This window comes from Salvelinus fontinalis, chromosome 33 (assembly GCF_029448725.1).
Source record: "Salvelinus fontinalis isolate EN_2023a chromosome 33, ASM2944872v1, whole genome shotgun sequence".
Classification (NCBI taxonomy): domain Eukaryota; kingdom Metazoa; phylum Chordata; class Actinopteri; order Salmoniformes; family Salmonidae; genus Salvelinus; species Salvelinus fontinalis.
In genome coordinates this window covers 46,872,166-46,891,510 of record NC_074697.1, presented here as the reverse complement: position 1 = coordinate 46,891,510, position 19,345 = coordinate 46,872,166, and the positions used below count along the sequence as shown (strand labels likewise).

The 19,345-nt window shown below is 43.4% G+C and overlaps 1 protein-coding gene across 1 annotated transcript; it reads left to right on the top strand.

The window, feature by feature from the left end:
- The first annotated feature begins 2,793 nt into the window (after window positions 1–2,793).
- On the top strand, window positions 2,794–19,072 carry LOC129832408 (calpain-8-like). The gene is made up of 22 exons (XM_055896443.1): window positions 2,794–3,830; window positions 6,023–6,092; window positions 7,018–7,136; window positions 9,923–10,056; window positions 10,362–10,533; window positions 10,741–10,824; window positions 10,955–11,040; window positions 11,158–11,235; window positions 14,644–14,837; window positions 14,931–15,133; window positions 15,245–15,256; window positions 15,461–15,540; window positions 15,652–15,774; window positions 15,881–15,917; window positions 16,028–16,102; window positions 16,193–16,238; window positions 16,543–16,604; window positions 16,870–16,938; window positions 17,434–17,512; window positions 17,827–17,943; window positions 18,048–18,100; window positions 18,485–19,072. The coding sequence occupies exons 1-22, from the start codon at window positions 3,639–3,641 to the stop codon at window positions 18,509–18,511; spliced, it is 2,112 nt and encodes a 703-aa protein (XP_055752418.1). The 5' UTR covers window positions 2,794–3,638; the 3' UTR covers window positions 18,512–19,072.
- Window positions 19,073–19,345: the final 273 nt, after the last annotated feature.

Here is a 19,345-nt window from a genome sequence, read left to right as displayed (position 1 = left end):
TGCTGCTGCATTGATTGTTTTTTGTCTTAAGTTTTAGTCTTTGACGCTGTTCTGTCTCGTGCCATGTTCGTTCTTCATTAAATGTTTACTCCCCGTACCTGCTTCGTCTCTCCAGCATCATTCCGCATGACAATAACGACCCTAAGCACACAGCCAAGATAACGCAGGAGTGGCTTCGAGACAAGTCTCTGAATGTCCTTGAGTGGCCGAGCCAGAGCCCGGACTCGAACCCGATCAAACATCTCTGGAGAGACGTGAAAATATCTGTGCAGCGACGTTCCCCATTCAGCCTGACAGAATTTGAGAGGATCTGCAGAGAAGAATGGGAGAAATTCCCCAAATACTGGTGTGCCAAGCTTGTAGCGTCATACCCAAGAAGACTCCAAGCTGTAATTGCTGCCAAAGGTGTTTCAACAAAGTACTGAGTTAAGGGTCTGAATACTTATGTAGATGTAATTTCCGTTCGTTTTTTTTACTAAATTTGCAAAAAGTCCTATAAACTTGTTTTTGCTTTGACATTATGGGGTATTGTGTGTAGATTGATGAGGGAAAAAACTATTAAATCCGTTTTAGAATAAGGCTCTAACTGTCACGCTCGTCGTTAGGTGGAAGAGAGGAGGACCAAGGCGCAGCGTGGTAAATGTTCATGATGATGAATTTTAATGATGATCCAACAAACAGAACACTGACAAAATACAAAACAGTAAACAACGTGAACAAACGAACGAAAACGGTACCGTGTGGCGAACAAACACAGACAAGGCAACAATCACCCACAAACAAACAGTGAAAAAAGGCAACCTTAATATGGTTCCCAATCAGAGACAATGACAAACACCTGCCTCTTATTGAGAACCATATTAGGCCAAACTATAAACCCAACATAGAAACACATAACATAGAATGCCCACCCAGCTCACGTCCTGACCAACTAAACAAAGACTGAACAAAGGAAATAAGGTCAGGAACGTGACAGCAACATAACAAAATGTGGAAAAAGTCAAGGGGTCTGAATACTTTCTGAATGCACTGTATATGTATTTGGTTTTAGTTAAATACAGGCTATGTGTGGAAGAAGAATGTGCTTAAAGTAGGACGAGGAAAGTGTGTTTGTGTGAGTTAGAGAGAGGGAACACACACAGGCTGTTCTTCATACTTTTTTAATCGACATACACGTTTAATCGACATGGGATTGCCTGACTACAGAAAATGATGCAAATAGACTAAAAATAATAGGCTATAATTCAGTCAGCTCCTGGCACCATGTCATTACCCAGACTCCAGCTGACTTAAAGGCATCATGAAAAAAACTGAATTTACTTATGATTAAAATCTATATTCATAAATGTACATTTTCAAAGAAGACGCCTAGATTTCAATCCTTAATTTATGAATTTGTAGCCTTACTAGGGCCATTTTTGCACGAAACTCCCTTCCATCTCATATTGCTCAAATGAAGAGCAAACCTGGTTTTAAAAAACAGATAAAGCAACACCTGACGGCACAACGCCTCTCCTCTATTTGACCTAAATAGTTTGTGTGTATGCATTGATATGTAGGCTGCGTGTGCCTTTAAAAAAAATTGATGTAGTTCTGTCCTTGAGCTGTTCTTGTCTATTAATGTTCTGTATTACGTCATGTTTCATGTTCTGTGTGGACCCCAGGAAGAGTAGCTGCTGCTTTTGCAACAGCTAATGGGGATCCTAATAAAATACCAAATACCCTCAAGTTACATAGTAACAAAAATAGTATTTGCCCCATATAATTTTATAATTGGATTTGATGTACCGGTATGTTGAAATGTGATCTGTCACCTTCCATTTCTATTTATTTTATTTCTGGTGTTTGTTCATATTGTTAATTTCCCTGACCTATTTTTAAATTATTTTGTAACACATTTATATATACATTTTTAAATAGTGTCGGCGACATTTTTCGTCAGACCGTCGTGGGATCGAAAGGGTCTCGGAAGGTGTGGATGGTTAGGGCGGGTCAGCGAGCTATGTTATTAGGGCTGTGTATAATCCCGACCTCAAAGACCATACGGGGAGAATGGGCAGGCGGATAATGGAGTTAAATGGGCACCATTCTATGGGTTTGAATCGTTATTCTTTGTGTTTGTTTAGCTCTGGTCATTGTTTTCTTGTCCTCATTGTCGATTTAATCAGGCGTGATGGAGAACGGCCCAGTGACAGACTGAAGGGCTCTTTGAGAGTCCGAATCCTCCTGTGGACAAAGCAAGTGACATAGCCAATGTTGCCTTACATTGTTTTCAGCACTGAGGAAATTTCAGGTCTGCAAACCTGAACATTGTGAAAATTCAGTGCAATTTCCGGCGTGCGTTTACTGTCAACACTGAGGCTGTACCTGCTTTAAGTAACTGTTTTAACTGTGGCTAGGAAGGCTACTGTGGCTCTTTGATAATAATGTCAAAAACAATGGAGAAAATGCATCCCATAACATTTTAACAAGGACATAGTCGTATCATTCAGCCTACAGTAGTAGACAGCATGGGGTGTTCAATGTAGGCCTACGTTCCAAGACACCTTTGAAAAAACACGCAAGGTTTGTCATTAACCTGTTTATCCACTTGTTCTTCAGACAAGGACGTGACTGAAAATGCTGTGGTATTGTGTTTTATTTAACTAGGCAAGTCAGTTAAGAACAAAATCTTATTTAAAACCCCGCTAAACCCGAATGACGCAGGGACAATTCTGCACCGCCCTATGGGACTACCAATCACGGCCCGAATGTGATGCAGCTTGGATTCGAACCAGGTACTGCACTGACGCCTCTTGCACTGAGATTCAGTGGCACTCGGGAGCACCATAGTTTTATGCAAGAAACCACTTTACAAAATAAAATGCATTATTATTCCCATATAATTTTTATTATTACAGAGAATCAGACAACAATGTATGCTACCGTCTGCCTATTGGCTACTTAGCTTATTCAAGCATGTCTCAAAATACAACACTGCCCTTTTAAGACATAAAAACAGCTACTTGACTCAGATGGCTAGAAATATACACTGTTTCTGCTTTTGTATGAAGCAATCACTCCATAATCGCTAACCAGAAATGAGCTATAACTGGGCTAATAACTCACCAACTAAGAAAGAATATCAACAAATGTGCACACGTGGCAGTACATACGGCTCTCTCTTTTATCTCAAAACAAGCACATCTATCTACTCGCTTGTGCCAGTCGTTGCAATATAATTCTACTCAGAAGTTCTCTGCAAAATATCTTGCATAGTTTGTTTTGCATACACCCTCCTACTAAGTCTTGCATAATTCGTTTTGTTTCATATTTGTTGCATTGAAAGTGGCTAACATGACTTTGATTCGATCACAATTCCGGCCACAGTATAGGGAAACGTTGATTCTGTTAACAAAAGGGGGAGAATTCCAAACCTCCGGGGGTCTCTGCATACCTTTCTGGGATGGTTCGAGTAAGGGAGGCGCCCCTAAGTCTCCATACGGGTGAATGAGTGTGTGTGTGTATTTAAGAACTGGGGTTGTTGCACAAGTCCCAAAAAATAAGCATAGACGTGTGAGTCAAAATAGGCTAGCTGGCATAGTTTAACTCTAATTAGGCTACATTTACTATTTTTCCAAATTGATCTCAACTTGAACATGGAGACTCAGCAGGTCGGTTCCATTGCCAACCCTGTTCAATTTCGGGACCAGGACTATGTAGCCCTCCTAGATGCGTGCGTTAAATCCGGTTCGCTGTTCTCTGACTCAACCTTCGCCGCGGACCAGAGCTCAATCGGTATGCCTACCGACCCGGATCCCAAAAAGGAGATCAAGTGGCTGCGACCCAAGGTAGGCTACTGTCCTAACAGACAGTGTATACACAAGCAAGTCGAGATCTACCGCACAGATTTTTTTTTTAAACATGACTTAAAAAAATTAAATATGAAAATAATAAAACTGTTCTGTAGGATTGAGGTTTGTGCAGTAGGCCAAATACATTATCACAGCATACTGGCTATATGCCTGGCCGGCCAATATTGTTATTCTTTGGCCATATATTTCAAAACTCGAGCTTTGATAACAACATAGTTCAGTTGTAGCACTTGCGAGGCACAGTATACATTTAAATAATTTGCTTTTTTATTTTACTGGACTGATGCTAACTGCCTCTGATGGTCATGGTGTGTTCAAGACAACTGGGAACAAGAAGAAAAAAAAGTCAAATCATGATATTAGTGATTTTCAGGTCGGAAAGTCAAAGTAGAAATATTTCTGACTTGGAATTCCGAGCTGGATGACCGTTAAAGATTTTTCCCCCCAAGTCGGATCTCGTTTATTCCCAACTTCCCAGTTGTCTTGAACACACTGAAGTCTGAGATTTCCGAGTTGCTTTGAACACAGCATTAGTCTCAGCTGAGGGAGGGAGGGAGAGAGCAGCAGAGTCCCTTCTCTCTCACGGTCCCTGCTCTCTCCTTCCTTTCCTCTGGTGAGACTGACCAGAGAGAGAGGACACAATCTTCCACCTGATGGCGAAACTCGAACCATTCAAACCGCGTTAGCCTCACGCACAAAATAATGTTGTCCCTATGACCTATGACTACATATTCCTTGATATTACAATAGACAGGACGAAATGCTAATATTAATAAAAATGCAGGGCTATTGGTAGCCTACACCTGGATACTCATTCAGTGCAGCTCCAGTGGAAGTAGGAAAAAATGCCTTTTGTTTGTAATAGTGTTTTAATAGGGCTCCTGAGTGGCGCAGTGGTCTAAGGCACTGCATCTCAGTGCTAAGAGGTGTCACTACAGTCCCTGGTTCACATATGGCTGTGATTGAGAGTCCAATAGGGTGGTGCACAATTGGCCCAGATTTGGTAGGTCGTCATTGTAAATAAGAATTTGTTCTTAACTGACTTGCCTAGTTAAATAAAACACTACTGAATAAAAACTTACATGTGAACTCACTCAGAATAGCAGCTCTTCGCTGTAGGTTATTCTTTGACAGTCTCTCTCTGGTAATGGTTTTAAAAGTTATGAAATCTCACATAGGCTAGTATCAAATTTTGTGCCCAGGGTGACGGAAGCTGTAGGCACGGTGATTTGAGCTACCGGATTGGCCAGTGCCGTAGGCACACTCGATTTAGCCACAGATCTCCCCGTCTGCCAGGTAGGCAGAGTTGGCAGCGCAACACACACAAAAAAGGAGCGCAATCCTTGATCGTTGGCTTTTCTACAGGAATGTTTGGTGATCGACTAGGGATGCCTTGAAGATGGACCAGTCGATCGTGATCGACCAATTGGTGACCACTGGGCTACATCAGGGTTCCCCAAACTCGTTCCTGCTCCCCGTGCACATTTTGGTTTTTGCCCTAGTACTATACAGCTGATTCAAAAAACAAACTCATCACCAAGCTTTGGATGATTGTAATTAGCTATGTAGTGCTAGGGGGGGCAGGACAGAGTTTGGGGAACCCTGGTCTACATGATAGCCAGCCATGTGGTCACTCTCAAAAACATACATCTAAATTGCAATACATTTTCTTACTCAAGATAGTCATGCTTATTTTATGCATATCTGTAGCCATTTTTACATTGACATTATGAATTGAGGTTGATGAGGATATGAGTAGGTCTCATTGTGTACAATTGGGTGATGCTCCTGGACAGATGTAGGCTACACCGGAGCTGACTCACTGTCAGGTGTGGTCTAGTTCCCGAGGAAGATAGGTTGATCTGCTGGAGCGTATTCAGAGAGAGAAGAGCGCGAATTGACAGCACCGAGAATGTCGAGAGAGAAAAGAAAGAGAACTTACAGAGTCTGTGCCAAACAGCTGGACAGGATATCACTAAAAGCAGAAAAGACATGGAATCATGAGAGCAACCGAAGAAGCCATGAAACGTTTGTGATGCAGTTGAAATCACCAACGTTGCTTGGTCCTCATCCAGTTAACTGTTATGTGAATGAAACAAGAGTTCCACATTCCCTCAGACAGTGTAAACTGTAGTCTTGACCTCTGCCCCGTGTCTCTCTCTCTGCAGGAGATCAGTGCCAATGCTGTGTTTGTGGAGGACACAACCTGCACCACCGATATCTGCCAGGGCCAGCTGGGTAAGTGTGTGTGTGTTTTAAGCATCGTAGGATGGGATATCATTGCAATAACAGGTAGACACTTATGTTCACTCCAACTCACAGTTTTCATGTATAACTAGATTGACCTCACCTCTCCAAACCTATTCTCCTGGGAATGGGGTCGAGATGATATCCTGGTTGTACTATCTGTATGGGTCAGACTCTGATAGATATCCTCTAATCACATTGAATATGTCACCCCTCCACACCGCCCCAGGGGCTCCGCTCCAAACACATGTCCCAACAGCATGAGGATCGGGGTGACATTCTGTGCTCTCACCTCCCAGTCCCAACCTCCCCGGAGTATCTGTGGGTCTAAAATGGACCCTGTGATCACACCCCTTTCTCCCATGAAAAACAATGTGCCTTGTTTATCACCGCTTTTCATGCGATGTCCAGTCTGTTTTTCATTGTTGTGAAATAGGGAGAATTCTCATGTTGCTTTCTTGTTATTGCTTCATTATTTGTCCTATAGGTTTGTGTAATGGATCTGGTGGCAATGTGGCATCCTGTGTGTGTGTGTGTGTGTGTGTGTGTGTGTGTGTGTGTGTGTGTGTGTGTGTGTGTGTGTGTGTGTGTGTGTGTGTGTGTGTGTGTGTGTGTGCGTGCATCAAACATCAACACCTCTTTCTTTCATCTACATGGACACAAAGAGCAGCTGTTTACCGTTAGAGAGGAATGTGCCTGTGTGTGTACAGGCATGTTTGTGTGCACTTGTGCTTGTGTGTGTGTTTGTGAGGGAGAGAGTGTTTTAGTGTGGGAACTCTGCAGCGTTAGAACTTCCTCAAGCGTCAGGAAATGATTTGAAATGGAAAAAAAACAACATGTAGAATCAATTGAAATAAAATCTAATTCATACCGCTAGTTATCATGCCAGTGGCCTGTCTCTTTCTTTTTCTAATAGGTGACTGTTGGCTTCTGGCTGCCCTGTCCTGCCTTACCATGCACCCCAATCTCTTTGTCAAAGTGGTACCACCCAATCAGAGCCTGACAGAATCCTACGCTGGCATCTTCCACTTCACGGTAATGCCTGGGGAGGGTTCCTGTGCTTGCTGTGTACATGTGTTCTGCATACTCACTTTTTGTTGTTACAATGAGAATGTCCATTACCATCGTATTAGTGCAGCATGCCATGTAAAAGAGCGAGAGTAGCAAAAGCAGGACTGAAAAGTAGTAGTGTCAAGTTTTCATGTCGCAAGTACAGTGAAATGCCTTTCTTTCAAACTCAAAACCCAACAATGCAGTAATCAATAGCAAATGTATTAATAGAAAAAAGAACACAAGAGATATAAGAATAAGAAATATGAAATACACAATAAAGTAAGTATATATACAGTATATATACAGTATATATGCTATATACAGGAAATATTTTAAAAGTAAATTCCAATATCATATTTACATGTGCAGGGATATTGGAGTGATAGAGGTAGATATGTATAGGGGACTAGGCAACAGGATATAAGAGTAGCAGCAGCTTGTATGTGAGTGGTTGTGCGGGGTGTGTAGAGTCAGTATAAATGTATGTGTGAGTGGGCAAATGATGGAGTGAGTGTTTGTGTGTGCGTTGGAGTGACAGTGTGTGTGAGTGCGTAGGGCCCTGTGAGTGTGCATAGAGACAGCAAATATACAAAGATACAAGGTAAACTCGGTCCATGTAGCTATTTTGTTAGCTATTTATCAGTCGTAAAGAGTTCTTAATAAGGGAACAAAGGAAATAAGAGAATATAGGCATGTGTTAGTGTGTGTTATGGGACCAGGGGGGGCAAATACTCCATTTAGTATGATATGTTACGTTTCATGTAGTATGTATTCATTTGTGGTTGTCCATCATCCATTTTGTATATGTTACGAATTACAATTTTATATTATTTGTTACAAATTTGTAAAACGTACAATATGTTATGAATATGAAAAATGTATGATATGGATTCTAGCTAGGTCCCTAACGTTAGCTATCTGGCTAGCATTAGCTAGGCTATGTGTTAGGGGTTAGGGTTCAGTTTAGGAGTTAGGTTTAAGGGTTAGGGGAAGGGTTAGCTAAAAGGGTTACGGTTAGGGTTAGCTAAAAGGGTTACGGTTAGGGTTAGCTAAAAGGGTTACGGTTAGGGGAAAGGGTTAGCTAAAAGGGTTAGGGTTAGCTAAAAGGGTTAGGGTTAGCTGAAAGGGTTCAGGTTAGGGGAAAGGGTTAGCTAAAAGGGTTACGGTTAGGGTTAGCTAAAAGGGTTACGGTTAGGGTTAGCTAAAAGGGTTCAGGTTAGGGGAAAGGGTTAAGGTTAGGGGGAAGGGTTAGCTAAAAGGGTTAAGGTTAGGAGAAGGGTTAGCTAACATGCTAAGTAGATGCAAAGGAGCTAAAACAGTAGTAAGTAGTTGAAAAGTTGCTAAAATACTAATGTTGGTCGTGATGAGATTTGAACTCGCAATCTTTGGGTTGCTAGACGTTCTCGCTGTGCACCCACCCATCCATCCATCCACAGCCACCCTCCTTTTGTTTTTGCTTTTAGTGACCATCTGTCTTATGTAACCACATCGAAACGTGACATATCATACTAACTGGAGTGGTTTGGGTTTACGTACAGAATAATACAAAATGCTTTGAGACCAAGTTGGGTGGTGTAATTTATATTCCTCTCCAGCCATTACCACGTGCCCGTCCTCCCCGATTAAGGTGCCACCAGCCTCCTGTGATATGGAGATATATGTGATCGTATAGAAATGTAAGCAAACTTTGAAAGGGTTGTTTTAGTAAAATATTATATCTGTTTGGGCTTCTTGCGGTCATTTTTCAGTCTACAAATAATTTGTTATTATGTTCCCCCCTGACCATCCATTCAAGAAAAAATTGGCCTGTGGCAAAATCTAGTTGATGATCTCTGCCCTAGATTAACTTTGCTTGTACTAGTTTGCTTATACTGCTATATAATTACCCTACTAGATTTATGACCCCCCAACACACACACCTTTCATCCCCCCTTTCCATCACTAACGAGGGAGATCTCTAATTACCCCCCACACACACACATTTTCGTACACACGTCTCTAACCCATTCTCTCTCTCGTCTCTGCAAACTTGCCCCTGACATCATTATCATTCAATTGGTTTCTGGACTAATTGTGTCAGGTTAAAGGGATTGATTACCAGTCATTACCAAAACATTGTCTCATGAAGTAACATCTGTGAAAAGACATGCAATGGAAACATTAAAACACAGAGGCCATGAGTTATGACTCAGGGATTTTCTGTAATTGCTTGAATATTTTCTCATGTCCTCTCAGTGAAGTATGTGGGGCATGACTTAACGTGTTTGTCGGAAGGAAGGGGGATAAATATGTGTAGATTTAGAGAGCTGGAGGGGTTATGTTGGGAGTGTAGTCCAGACTTGTAGGTAGCTACTATCCTGGGATACACACACACACACACACACACACACACACACACACACACACACACACACACACACACACACACACACACACACACACACACACACACACACACACACACACACACACACACACACACACACACACACACACAGCCTTGGTTATGGGCAAGTAATTACAGAACATCACTAATAACTCATGACCTCTATGATGTTTTAATGCAAGCCTGTACTTGCCCACTGTTATGCAACACATTCAATGTAGATGTCTCTCTCCCCTCCTCCCTACATCCCCCTCATCCCTTCTCCCTCCCTTTCTGTCCACCCTCTTTATGCCTCCCTCTCCCTCGCTACCGCCCTCTCCCTCCGTACCTCCCTCCGTACCTCCCTCTCCCTCCCACCTCCTCCCTCCCCCTCCCTGTGTAGTTTTGGCAGTATGGTGAGTGGGTGGAGGTGGTAGTGGATGACAGGCTGCCTGTACGCGGAGGCCGCCTGCTCTTCAGCTACTCCTGTACCCGCAACGAGTACTGGAGCGCCCTGGTGGAGAAAGCCTATGCCAAGTCAGTCAACCGGGTGTGTGTGTGTGTGTGTGTGTGCGCTTGTGTAATATGCTACATGGTTGTAGTGTTTGTGTATGCCTGACAATGCTCTTATGAGGTTTCAGCCTCCTCATTTGAATACGTTTATCGTAAGGCACTTTGAATAAGAGCATCTGCTAAATGACAGAAAATGTCAATCTAGAAAATGTCCACTTCCTTTATCTCCCTCATTCCTCTCTCCTTCCTCTCCCCCACCACTCTATCCCCTCCCCCTTTCTCTCCACACACCCCTTTCGCCTGCTCCCTCTATCCCTATCTCGGAGCAGGCTGATCGGGTCATATGGCAGTCTGAAGGGGGGTAATATCTCTGAGGCGATGGAGGACTTCACAGGCGGCATAGCCTACTCCCTCCCTGTATCCTCACGCACCCCCAGGATCATGTGGAAAGCCCTCTATGATGCCGTGTCCCGTGGCAGCCTTCTCAGCTGCTTCATACAGGTACAGCACAAACACACACAAGCATGCAAGCAAGAACACACACACACACACACTTACACCCATGGCACATGGTGAATACTGTACCAACATAGCTACACACCTTTCTGACACCCACACCGCTCCTTCGTCAATAGCTACTGTGATGGCAAGTGTGACTGTCACTGTGTAAGAAGCAAGTTGCTCTCTATGTGCTGTGTATCTCCACAGGCTACGAACTATCTTGAGATAGGCACAGTGACTGCAGAGGGACTTGTGAAGGGCCACGCCTACGCCATCACAGACACTGACACGGTATGTAACATACTGTGCTTCACCAAGCTAAAGTCATCAGAAAAGAATCCACTTTCCCATTTTGCTAACATAATTGTTTGTGTGCGTGTGTGTGTGTGTGTGTGTGTGTGTGTGTGTGTGTGTGGTTCAGGTGAAGAAGTCGGCTGGTGAGGCCTTGTTGCTGAGGCTGAGGAACCCCTGGGGCTTTGTGGAGTACTCTGGACCCTGGAGTGACAAGTGAGGAATTGTGTGTGTGTGTGTGTGTGTGTGTGTGTGTGTGTGTGTGTGTGTGTGTTTCATTTTGTCGTTACACAGTAATCCTGTGCTCATTTTCCTGTGTGTGTGTAATTGCAGGAGTAAAGACTGGGATGATGTGGATGCTGCTGAAAAGAAAAGGATTGCACTGAAAAATAGTGAGGACGGAGAGTTCTGGTAGGTTCTGGCATTACAAAAACACGTAGACACAAAAACACGTAGACACAAAAACACGTTGACACAAAAACACGTAGACACAAAAACACGCAGACACAAAAACACGTAGACACAAAAACACGCAGACACAAACACACGTTGACACAAAAACACGCAGACACAAACACACGTTGACACAAAAACACGCAGACACAAAAACACGTAGACACAAAAACACGTAGACACAAAAACACGTAGACACAAAAACACGTAGACACAGAAACACGTAGACACAAAAACACGCAGACACAAACACACGCTGACACAAAAACACGTAGACACAAACACACGCAGACACAAACACACGTAGACACAGAAACACGTAGACACAAAAACACGCAGACACAAACACACGTTGACACAAAAACACGTAGACACAAACACACGTAGACACAAAAACACGTTGACACAAAAACACGTAGACACAAACACACGTAGACACAAAAACACGCAGACACAAACACACGTAGACACAAAAACACGCAGACACAAAAACACGCAGACACAAACACACGTAGACACAAAAACACGTAGACACAAAAACACGTAGACACAAAAACACATAGACACAAAAACACGTAGACACAAAAACACGCAGACACAAAAACACGTAGACACAAAAACACGCAGACACAAACACACGTAGACACAAACACACGTAGACACAAAAACACGTGGACACAAAAACACGTGGACACAAACACACGTAGACACAAAAACACGTAGACACAAACACATGTTGACACAAAAACACGTAGACACAAAAACACGTAGACACAAAAACACGTAGACACAAAAACACGTAGACACAAAAACACGTAGACACAAAAACACGTAGACACAAAAATACGTAGACACAAAAACACGTAGACAAAAAAACACATAGACACAAACACACGCAGACACAAACACACGTAGACACAAACACACGTAGACACAAAAACACATAGACACAAAAACACGTAGACACAAAAACACGTAGACACAAAAACACGTAGACACAAAAACACGTAGACACAAAAACACGTAGACACAAACACACGCAGACACAAAAACACGTAGACACAAAAACACGTAGACACAAAAACACGTAGACACAAAAACACATAGACACAAACACACGTAGACACAAAAACACGTAGACACAAACACACGTAGACACAAACACACGTAGACACAAAAACACGTAGACACAAAAACACGTAGACACAAAAACACATAGACACAAAAACACGTTGACACAAAAACACGTAGACACAAAAACACGTAGACACAAAAACACGTAGACACAAAAACACGTAGACACAAAAACACGTAGACACAAAAACACGTAGACACAAACACGTTGACACAAAAACACATAGACACAAAAACACGTTGACACAAAAACACGTTGACACAAAAACACGTAGACACAAAAACACGTAGACACAAAAACACGTAGACACAAACACGTTGACACAAAAACACATAGACACAAACACACGCAGACACAAACACACGCAAACACAAAAACACGCAGACACAAACACACGTAGACACAAACACACGTAGACACAAACACACGTAGACACAAAAACACGTAGACACAAAAACACGTAGACACAAAAACACAGACACAAAAACACGTAGACACAAAAACACATAGACACAAAAACACGCAGACACAAACACGTAGACAAAAAAACACATAGACACAAAAACACATAGACACAAAAACACGCAGACACAAAAACACGCAGACAAAAACACGTAGACAAAAAAACACATAGACACAAAAACACGTAGACACAAAAACACACGTAGACACAAAAACACGTAGACACAAAAACACGTAGACACAAAAACACGTAGACACAAAAACACGTAGACACAAAAACACGCAGACACAAACACACGTAGACACAAACACACGTAGACACAAACACACGTAGACACAAACACACGTAGACACAAAAACACGTAGACACAAAAACACGTAGACACAAAAACACGTAGACACAAAAACACATAGACACAAAAACACGTAGACACAAAAACACGTAGACACAAAAACACATAGACACAAAAACACGCAGACACAAAAACACGCAGACACAAAAACACGCAGACACAAAAACACGTAGACAAAAAAACACGTAGACACAAAAACACGTAGACACAAACACACGCAGACACAAACACACGCAGACACAAAAACACGCAGACACAAAAACACGCAGACACAAAAACACGCAGACACAAAAACACGCAGACACAAAAACACGTAGACACAAACACACGCAGACACAAAAACACGCAGACACAAAAACACGTAGACACAAACACACGTAGACACAAAAACACGTAGACACAAAAACACGTAGACACAAAAACACGTAGACACAAAAACACGTAGACACAAAAACACGCAGACACAAAAACACGTAGACACAAAAACACGTAGACACAAAAACACGCAGACACAAAAACACGCAGACACAAAAACACGCAGACACAAACACACGCAGACACAAAAACACGTAGACACAAAAACACGTAGACACAAAAACACGTAGACACAAAAACACGTGGACACAAAAACACGTAGACACAAAAACACGTAGACACAAAAACACGTAGACACAAAAACACGTAGACACAAAAACACGTAGACACAAAAACACGTAGACACAAAAACACGTAGACACAAAAACACGTGGACACAAAAACACGTGGACACAAAAACACGTGGACACAAAAACACGTAGACACAAAAACACGTAGACACAAAAACACGTAGACACAAAAACACGTAGACACAAAAACACGTAGACACAAAAACACGTAGACACAAAAACACGTAGACACAAAAACACGTAGACACAAAAACACGTAGACACAAACACACGTAGACACAAACACACGTAGACACAAACACACGTAGACACAAACACACGTAGACACAAACACACGTAGACACAAACACACGTAGACACAAAAACACGTAGACACAAACACGCGAAGACACAAACATCGACCAGTCTCACCTTATTTCTGCTGTACTTTGTTTTTGTTTATGCATACATGTGTAAATACAATGTAATGTATTATAACTGATACCAATAATGCATAGATGATGTAATGTATTATAGATGACTCCAAATTAAATACTGTACCATGTTGGACTATGACTGCTTTTTCGTGTCTCAAAACTCTATTTGAGTTGTCCACAATGTGATCTTTTAAAATCTGCATTTTGCATTGTCAACTATTGTATCATTGTGGAATGACACTTTAATAAATGTCTAACATATAATCTCGTTTCACACAATACAACAACAGCACACGGACACATTCTAACAGTGTGTATCCCTCTCTATGTGTCAGGATCAGTGCGGAGGACTTCAGCAAGCTGTTTGGCACAGTGGAGCTGTGCAGTGTGGACCCTGACCCCATAGTGGACGAGGACACACCCACCGACCCCGACTCCCCTGCCGCCCCCATCTCTTCCTGGACCCTCAGCTCCCATAAAGGCTCCTGGGTATCGGGCTCCACCGCAGGGGGAAGCTGTACTTACCCTCGTGAGTGTGTGTGTTTCCAAAAGCAGAACGTTTGTGATTTCATCTGCTTGTCATTTGCTACCTTCCTTTTCACCAATCCCTCCTCTATTGTAGGATCTTTCTGGAAGAATCCCCAGTTCCAGCTTATCCTCGCAGAGCACGATGATGATCATGCGATGACCCCGGAGGAGAAGAAGGTGGCCGAGAATCAGAAGGAGAAAGCGAAGCAGTGCACCGTGTTGGTGGAACTACTGCAGAAAAACCGGAGAAAGAAGGATAAAGTCAACTTCCTCCACATCGCCTTCCACATCTACAGGGTGAGAGAGGAAGGGAGAGCGAGGGAGAGAAAATGCCTTGTCCCTGTATGTGCTGTGAATCTGAATGTTCTACATGTTCAGTTAGTCTGACGTTTTTTCCTGTCTTTGCAGGTTCCTCCAAAGGTGAGTATCATGTTGTGGAGTATTTGAAAAAACAACATATTTTCATTAGTTAGATAATGTCATCACTTTTAATCTAACAACCATGTCTGCTGCCCCCCTCTCCCTCCAACCACTACCTCCTTCTCTCCCTCTCTTCTATATCTGCCTTCTTCTTCCTCTCTCTCCTCTTCTCCTCTCCTCTCCTCCCCGCTCCCCCTCTTGTAGCTCCAGGGCCTGTGTCTGGGCCAGAGCTTCTTCTCTTCCCAGCAGCCTGTGGGGAGTTCTGGGAAGTACCAGCCCCTGAGGTATTGTACCTCAGCAGCCAGTCTTCACTGCAAATACGGTGTGTCACATTTTCATGAAAGCAGACTATAAAGTTGTATCTCGTCTCTTCTTCTTGTCTTGTGTCACCGTAGGGCTGTGTGGAAGGAGGTGAGGCTGGACCCGGGAAACTATGTGATTCTGGCTTCCACCTACAGTCCCAACCAGCCTGCGGAATTCTTCCTCCGCATCTATTCCAAGACTGCCAACAATCTGGGGTACAGAAGGGGTGGGTAGGGGCGGGTGATGATGATGCTGGTGATGACAGTTCAGTGACAATCTCATATTGCATTGAGACTGATGGTGCTCCTCCTTGTATTCCAGGACCAAAGATTTCACCTGCTCCACTGGCTTCCTCATGGTGAGTTGAACCTTACTGAAGCATGCTTCTACTGCACTACTGCTCTCCAGTTCAGCAAGCCAACTATCGATGTGTGTGTGCGTGCGTGTGTGTGTGTGTGTCCTTCACAGGTAATGTCAATGCCACCAGTCTTGCCAGAGGATCACAAGAGAGTGCAGAAGACCTTTGATGAGATGGCGGGGCCTGTAGGAATTCTCTCATCTCAAAATATAACTCAACCATAGAAGAGAAATATCTCCCTTAGACAGTCTTAACCTGTTTTATCTCCCTGGCAGGACGACAAGCTGAATGCAAAGGAGTTCATGAAGCTGGTTAACTCAGGTTAGATAATTCATGAACTCAGGTTTTCATGTCTAAGGTTAATTTAGTCAAACCATGTTGCAGAACTCCCTAAACTGCTGTGATGAAGGGTACCACTATTGTATGTTGGTCCTCTTGTGGAGAATATTCTTACAATGCAGTACCAGTAACAGCCAGTAGGTGGGAGCAGAGTAGCAAGGTTTCCTCTATCAGGTTGACAAACTTTTTTGGGCAAACAGAGATGACTTCTCTAGGCAAAACCTCAAAGCTAATATACCATTAAAATCATCTGCCTCTTTCACTCCTCCCCTCCCCCCTCTCTCAGTTTTGGAGAAAGACTACCAGCTGCCACTGGAGACATGCAGACAGCTCATCTTCGGAGAGGATGTATCCTTTTATTTGGCCAGTTGTCACAACCTTACCCCATACATCTCACTGCCTTTGTTTTGCTTGCCAGGGCCCGTATCCACAAAGCACCTAAGAGCAGGAGTGCTGATCTAGGAGTTGTCCATTGGATCTTATTCATTGTGATCTAAAACGCTAAACTGATCCTAGATCAGCACTCATACTCTGATATGCTTTGTGGATACGGGCCCGGTACTTTTGAGTGCCTCTGTCTGTGTCTGAGAGCTGTCCCTAACCCACCTGTCAGACTGGGGGGCGTAGCAGTCTGACCCGAGAGCAGACAGAGCCTTTGCTGGCCTCTCTTCGCAGTCTGCAGGTATGACTACTAGAGGGACAAGCCCCAAGGTGTTAAGCAATAAAGCCAGATGGGGTGTGGTATATTGGCCATTATAAACTGCCAATCAACCCTGAATGCTGATTGGCTGAACGCTGTGGTATATCAGACCGTATACCATGGGTATGACAAAACATGTATTTTTACTGCTCTAATTACGTTGGCAGCCAGTTTATATGGGCTGTTCTTATGCACAATGCAAGCGGAGTGCCTGGATACAGCCCTTATCAGTGGTATATTGGCCTTATACCACAAACCCCAGAGGTGCCTTATTGCTTTTATAAACTGGTTACCAAGATAAATAGAAGTATTTTTGCTTCATACCCATGGTATATTGTCTGATATACACACAGCTGAAATGCTGTTTCAGCCAATCAGCATCCAGGACACAAAATACCTGGTTTATAATTAGTAATATTGCTTAGCTACAGTTACTCAATCATCTACCATTGACCTCTCACGCTCTCTCTCTTTCAGTCCATCTTCTTCAAGTTTGATCAGGACTCTTCAGGGACCATGTGCCCCTTTGAGCTTAGTCTGGCCCTCCAGGCTGCAGGTTCGTACACACACACACACACACACACACACACACACGTACACACACACACACACGTACACACACACACACACACGCACACACACACACACACACACACACACACACACACACACACACACACACACACACACACACACACACACACACACTCTCTCTCTCTCTCTGCCTCTTACACTCCCTCCCTCAATCTCTCATTCACTCATTCACTCACTCCCTCCATCACTTTCCATATGGTGTGTTACATTTTACCCTCCACTCCATTCTTGAATGGATAACAACCCATTTCTCTCCTTCCCTCTCGCTCCTGCTAGGGGTGCAGTGTGATGGCCAGGTCATACAACTGCTGTGGGAGAGGTTTGGCTCTGGGGAGCCGCATCTGCCTTTCCATGGCTTTGTGGCCTGCGTCACCAGGCTGCGCAAGCTATTCGGTATGTCAACACACACGCACGCACACACCTAGGCGAGTTATGTTTTGTTGCCGGTTATGATGTTCTGCCTTAATATTGTGTGTGTTTGTGTCCCCTCTCCCCAGCCCTGTATAAATCAGAGAGCAACCCAGAGGTCAAAGATGTGGGAATCAATGCTGTGAGTCCTCCTTGACCATGAAATCAACCAGAACCCTGGCCCTAACCCTAACTTCACGTCCACATCCGGGTTCAACCATATCCTTAGCCTCAACCCTAACCCTAACTCTAGCTCAATGTCTACATCCCGGTTCAACCCTAACCCTACCCTCACCCACAACCCTAGCATAATGTCCACATTTCTGTTCAACCCTTAGACTAGCCATAACCCTATCATGACCCTAAACACGAATCATAACCTGACCCTAATCTGTCCTGCGCCAGACCATATTCTCAAGCCTAACTTATACCTTGTCCCTGACCCTAACCTTTATACAGGCTATACCCTTACTAATGCCCTCTAACCCTGACTGGTTGCTCCTCTCTTTGCTGTTTTGTTTTACAGTGGCTGCTCCGACTCCTGACCGTGTGAGTGTGCTCTGCAAACGGGGTCTCTGCGTGGGCACTGCAGGGGCATTCTGTCTGACCAGGACCATATAACATCATGCTTCTGTCGGCATCCTCGCCCACAGACACACAGACACACACACACACACACACATTAATGAATCCCTGAACTTTGTCACCATACTATACACCACTGTCATTCTCTACTGCCATATTGTGTTACAGTGCTTTACATGAATTTACATGGATAGTACCTCTGGAGTTAGTGTCACTACTAATGTATTCGATGTGAACACAGGTACTGTATGTATCTCTCTCAATGTAAATTTACACTGAGCGTGCAAAACATTAAAAAGACCTTCGTAATATTGATGTGAACACAGGTAGGAATCTCTAGATGTTCTTTTGTTTCAGCTATTTCCGCAAAGTAATTGAGTCAAGTTTTTTCAGTTTTACAGCCAAGTATTTCTTAAAACTCAAATAATGAAAGAGGTTAAAATAGTGAAAATGTAGTTGAAGCTCTGGAAATGAAAATGAAAAACGCAATAATGAAATGTATCCAGAAATAAATCTTTGCAAAAATGAATCTGCTTTGATAATGTAAAATGACTTCTGTGTTTATAAATACAGCCCAGGCTCACACACACACACACACACACACACACACACACACACACACACACACGGAGAGTACGGCCTGCCCCAGTGAGAGATTGAAGGTGATGTCTCAGCTGCGCTGCACTCACCATCTCTATTCTTATCATACTGACGCCACGTACAGCATCAACACGTACTCGCGGCCTCCTCCATTACGTTCCCTCGCTCCCTCCCTCCTTTGCTCCGTTCCTTCCTCCCTCGT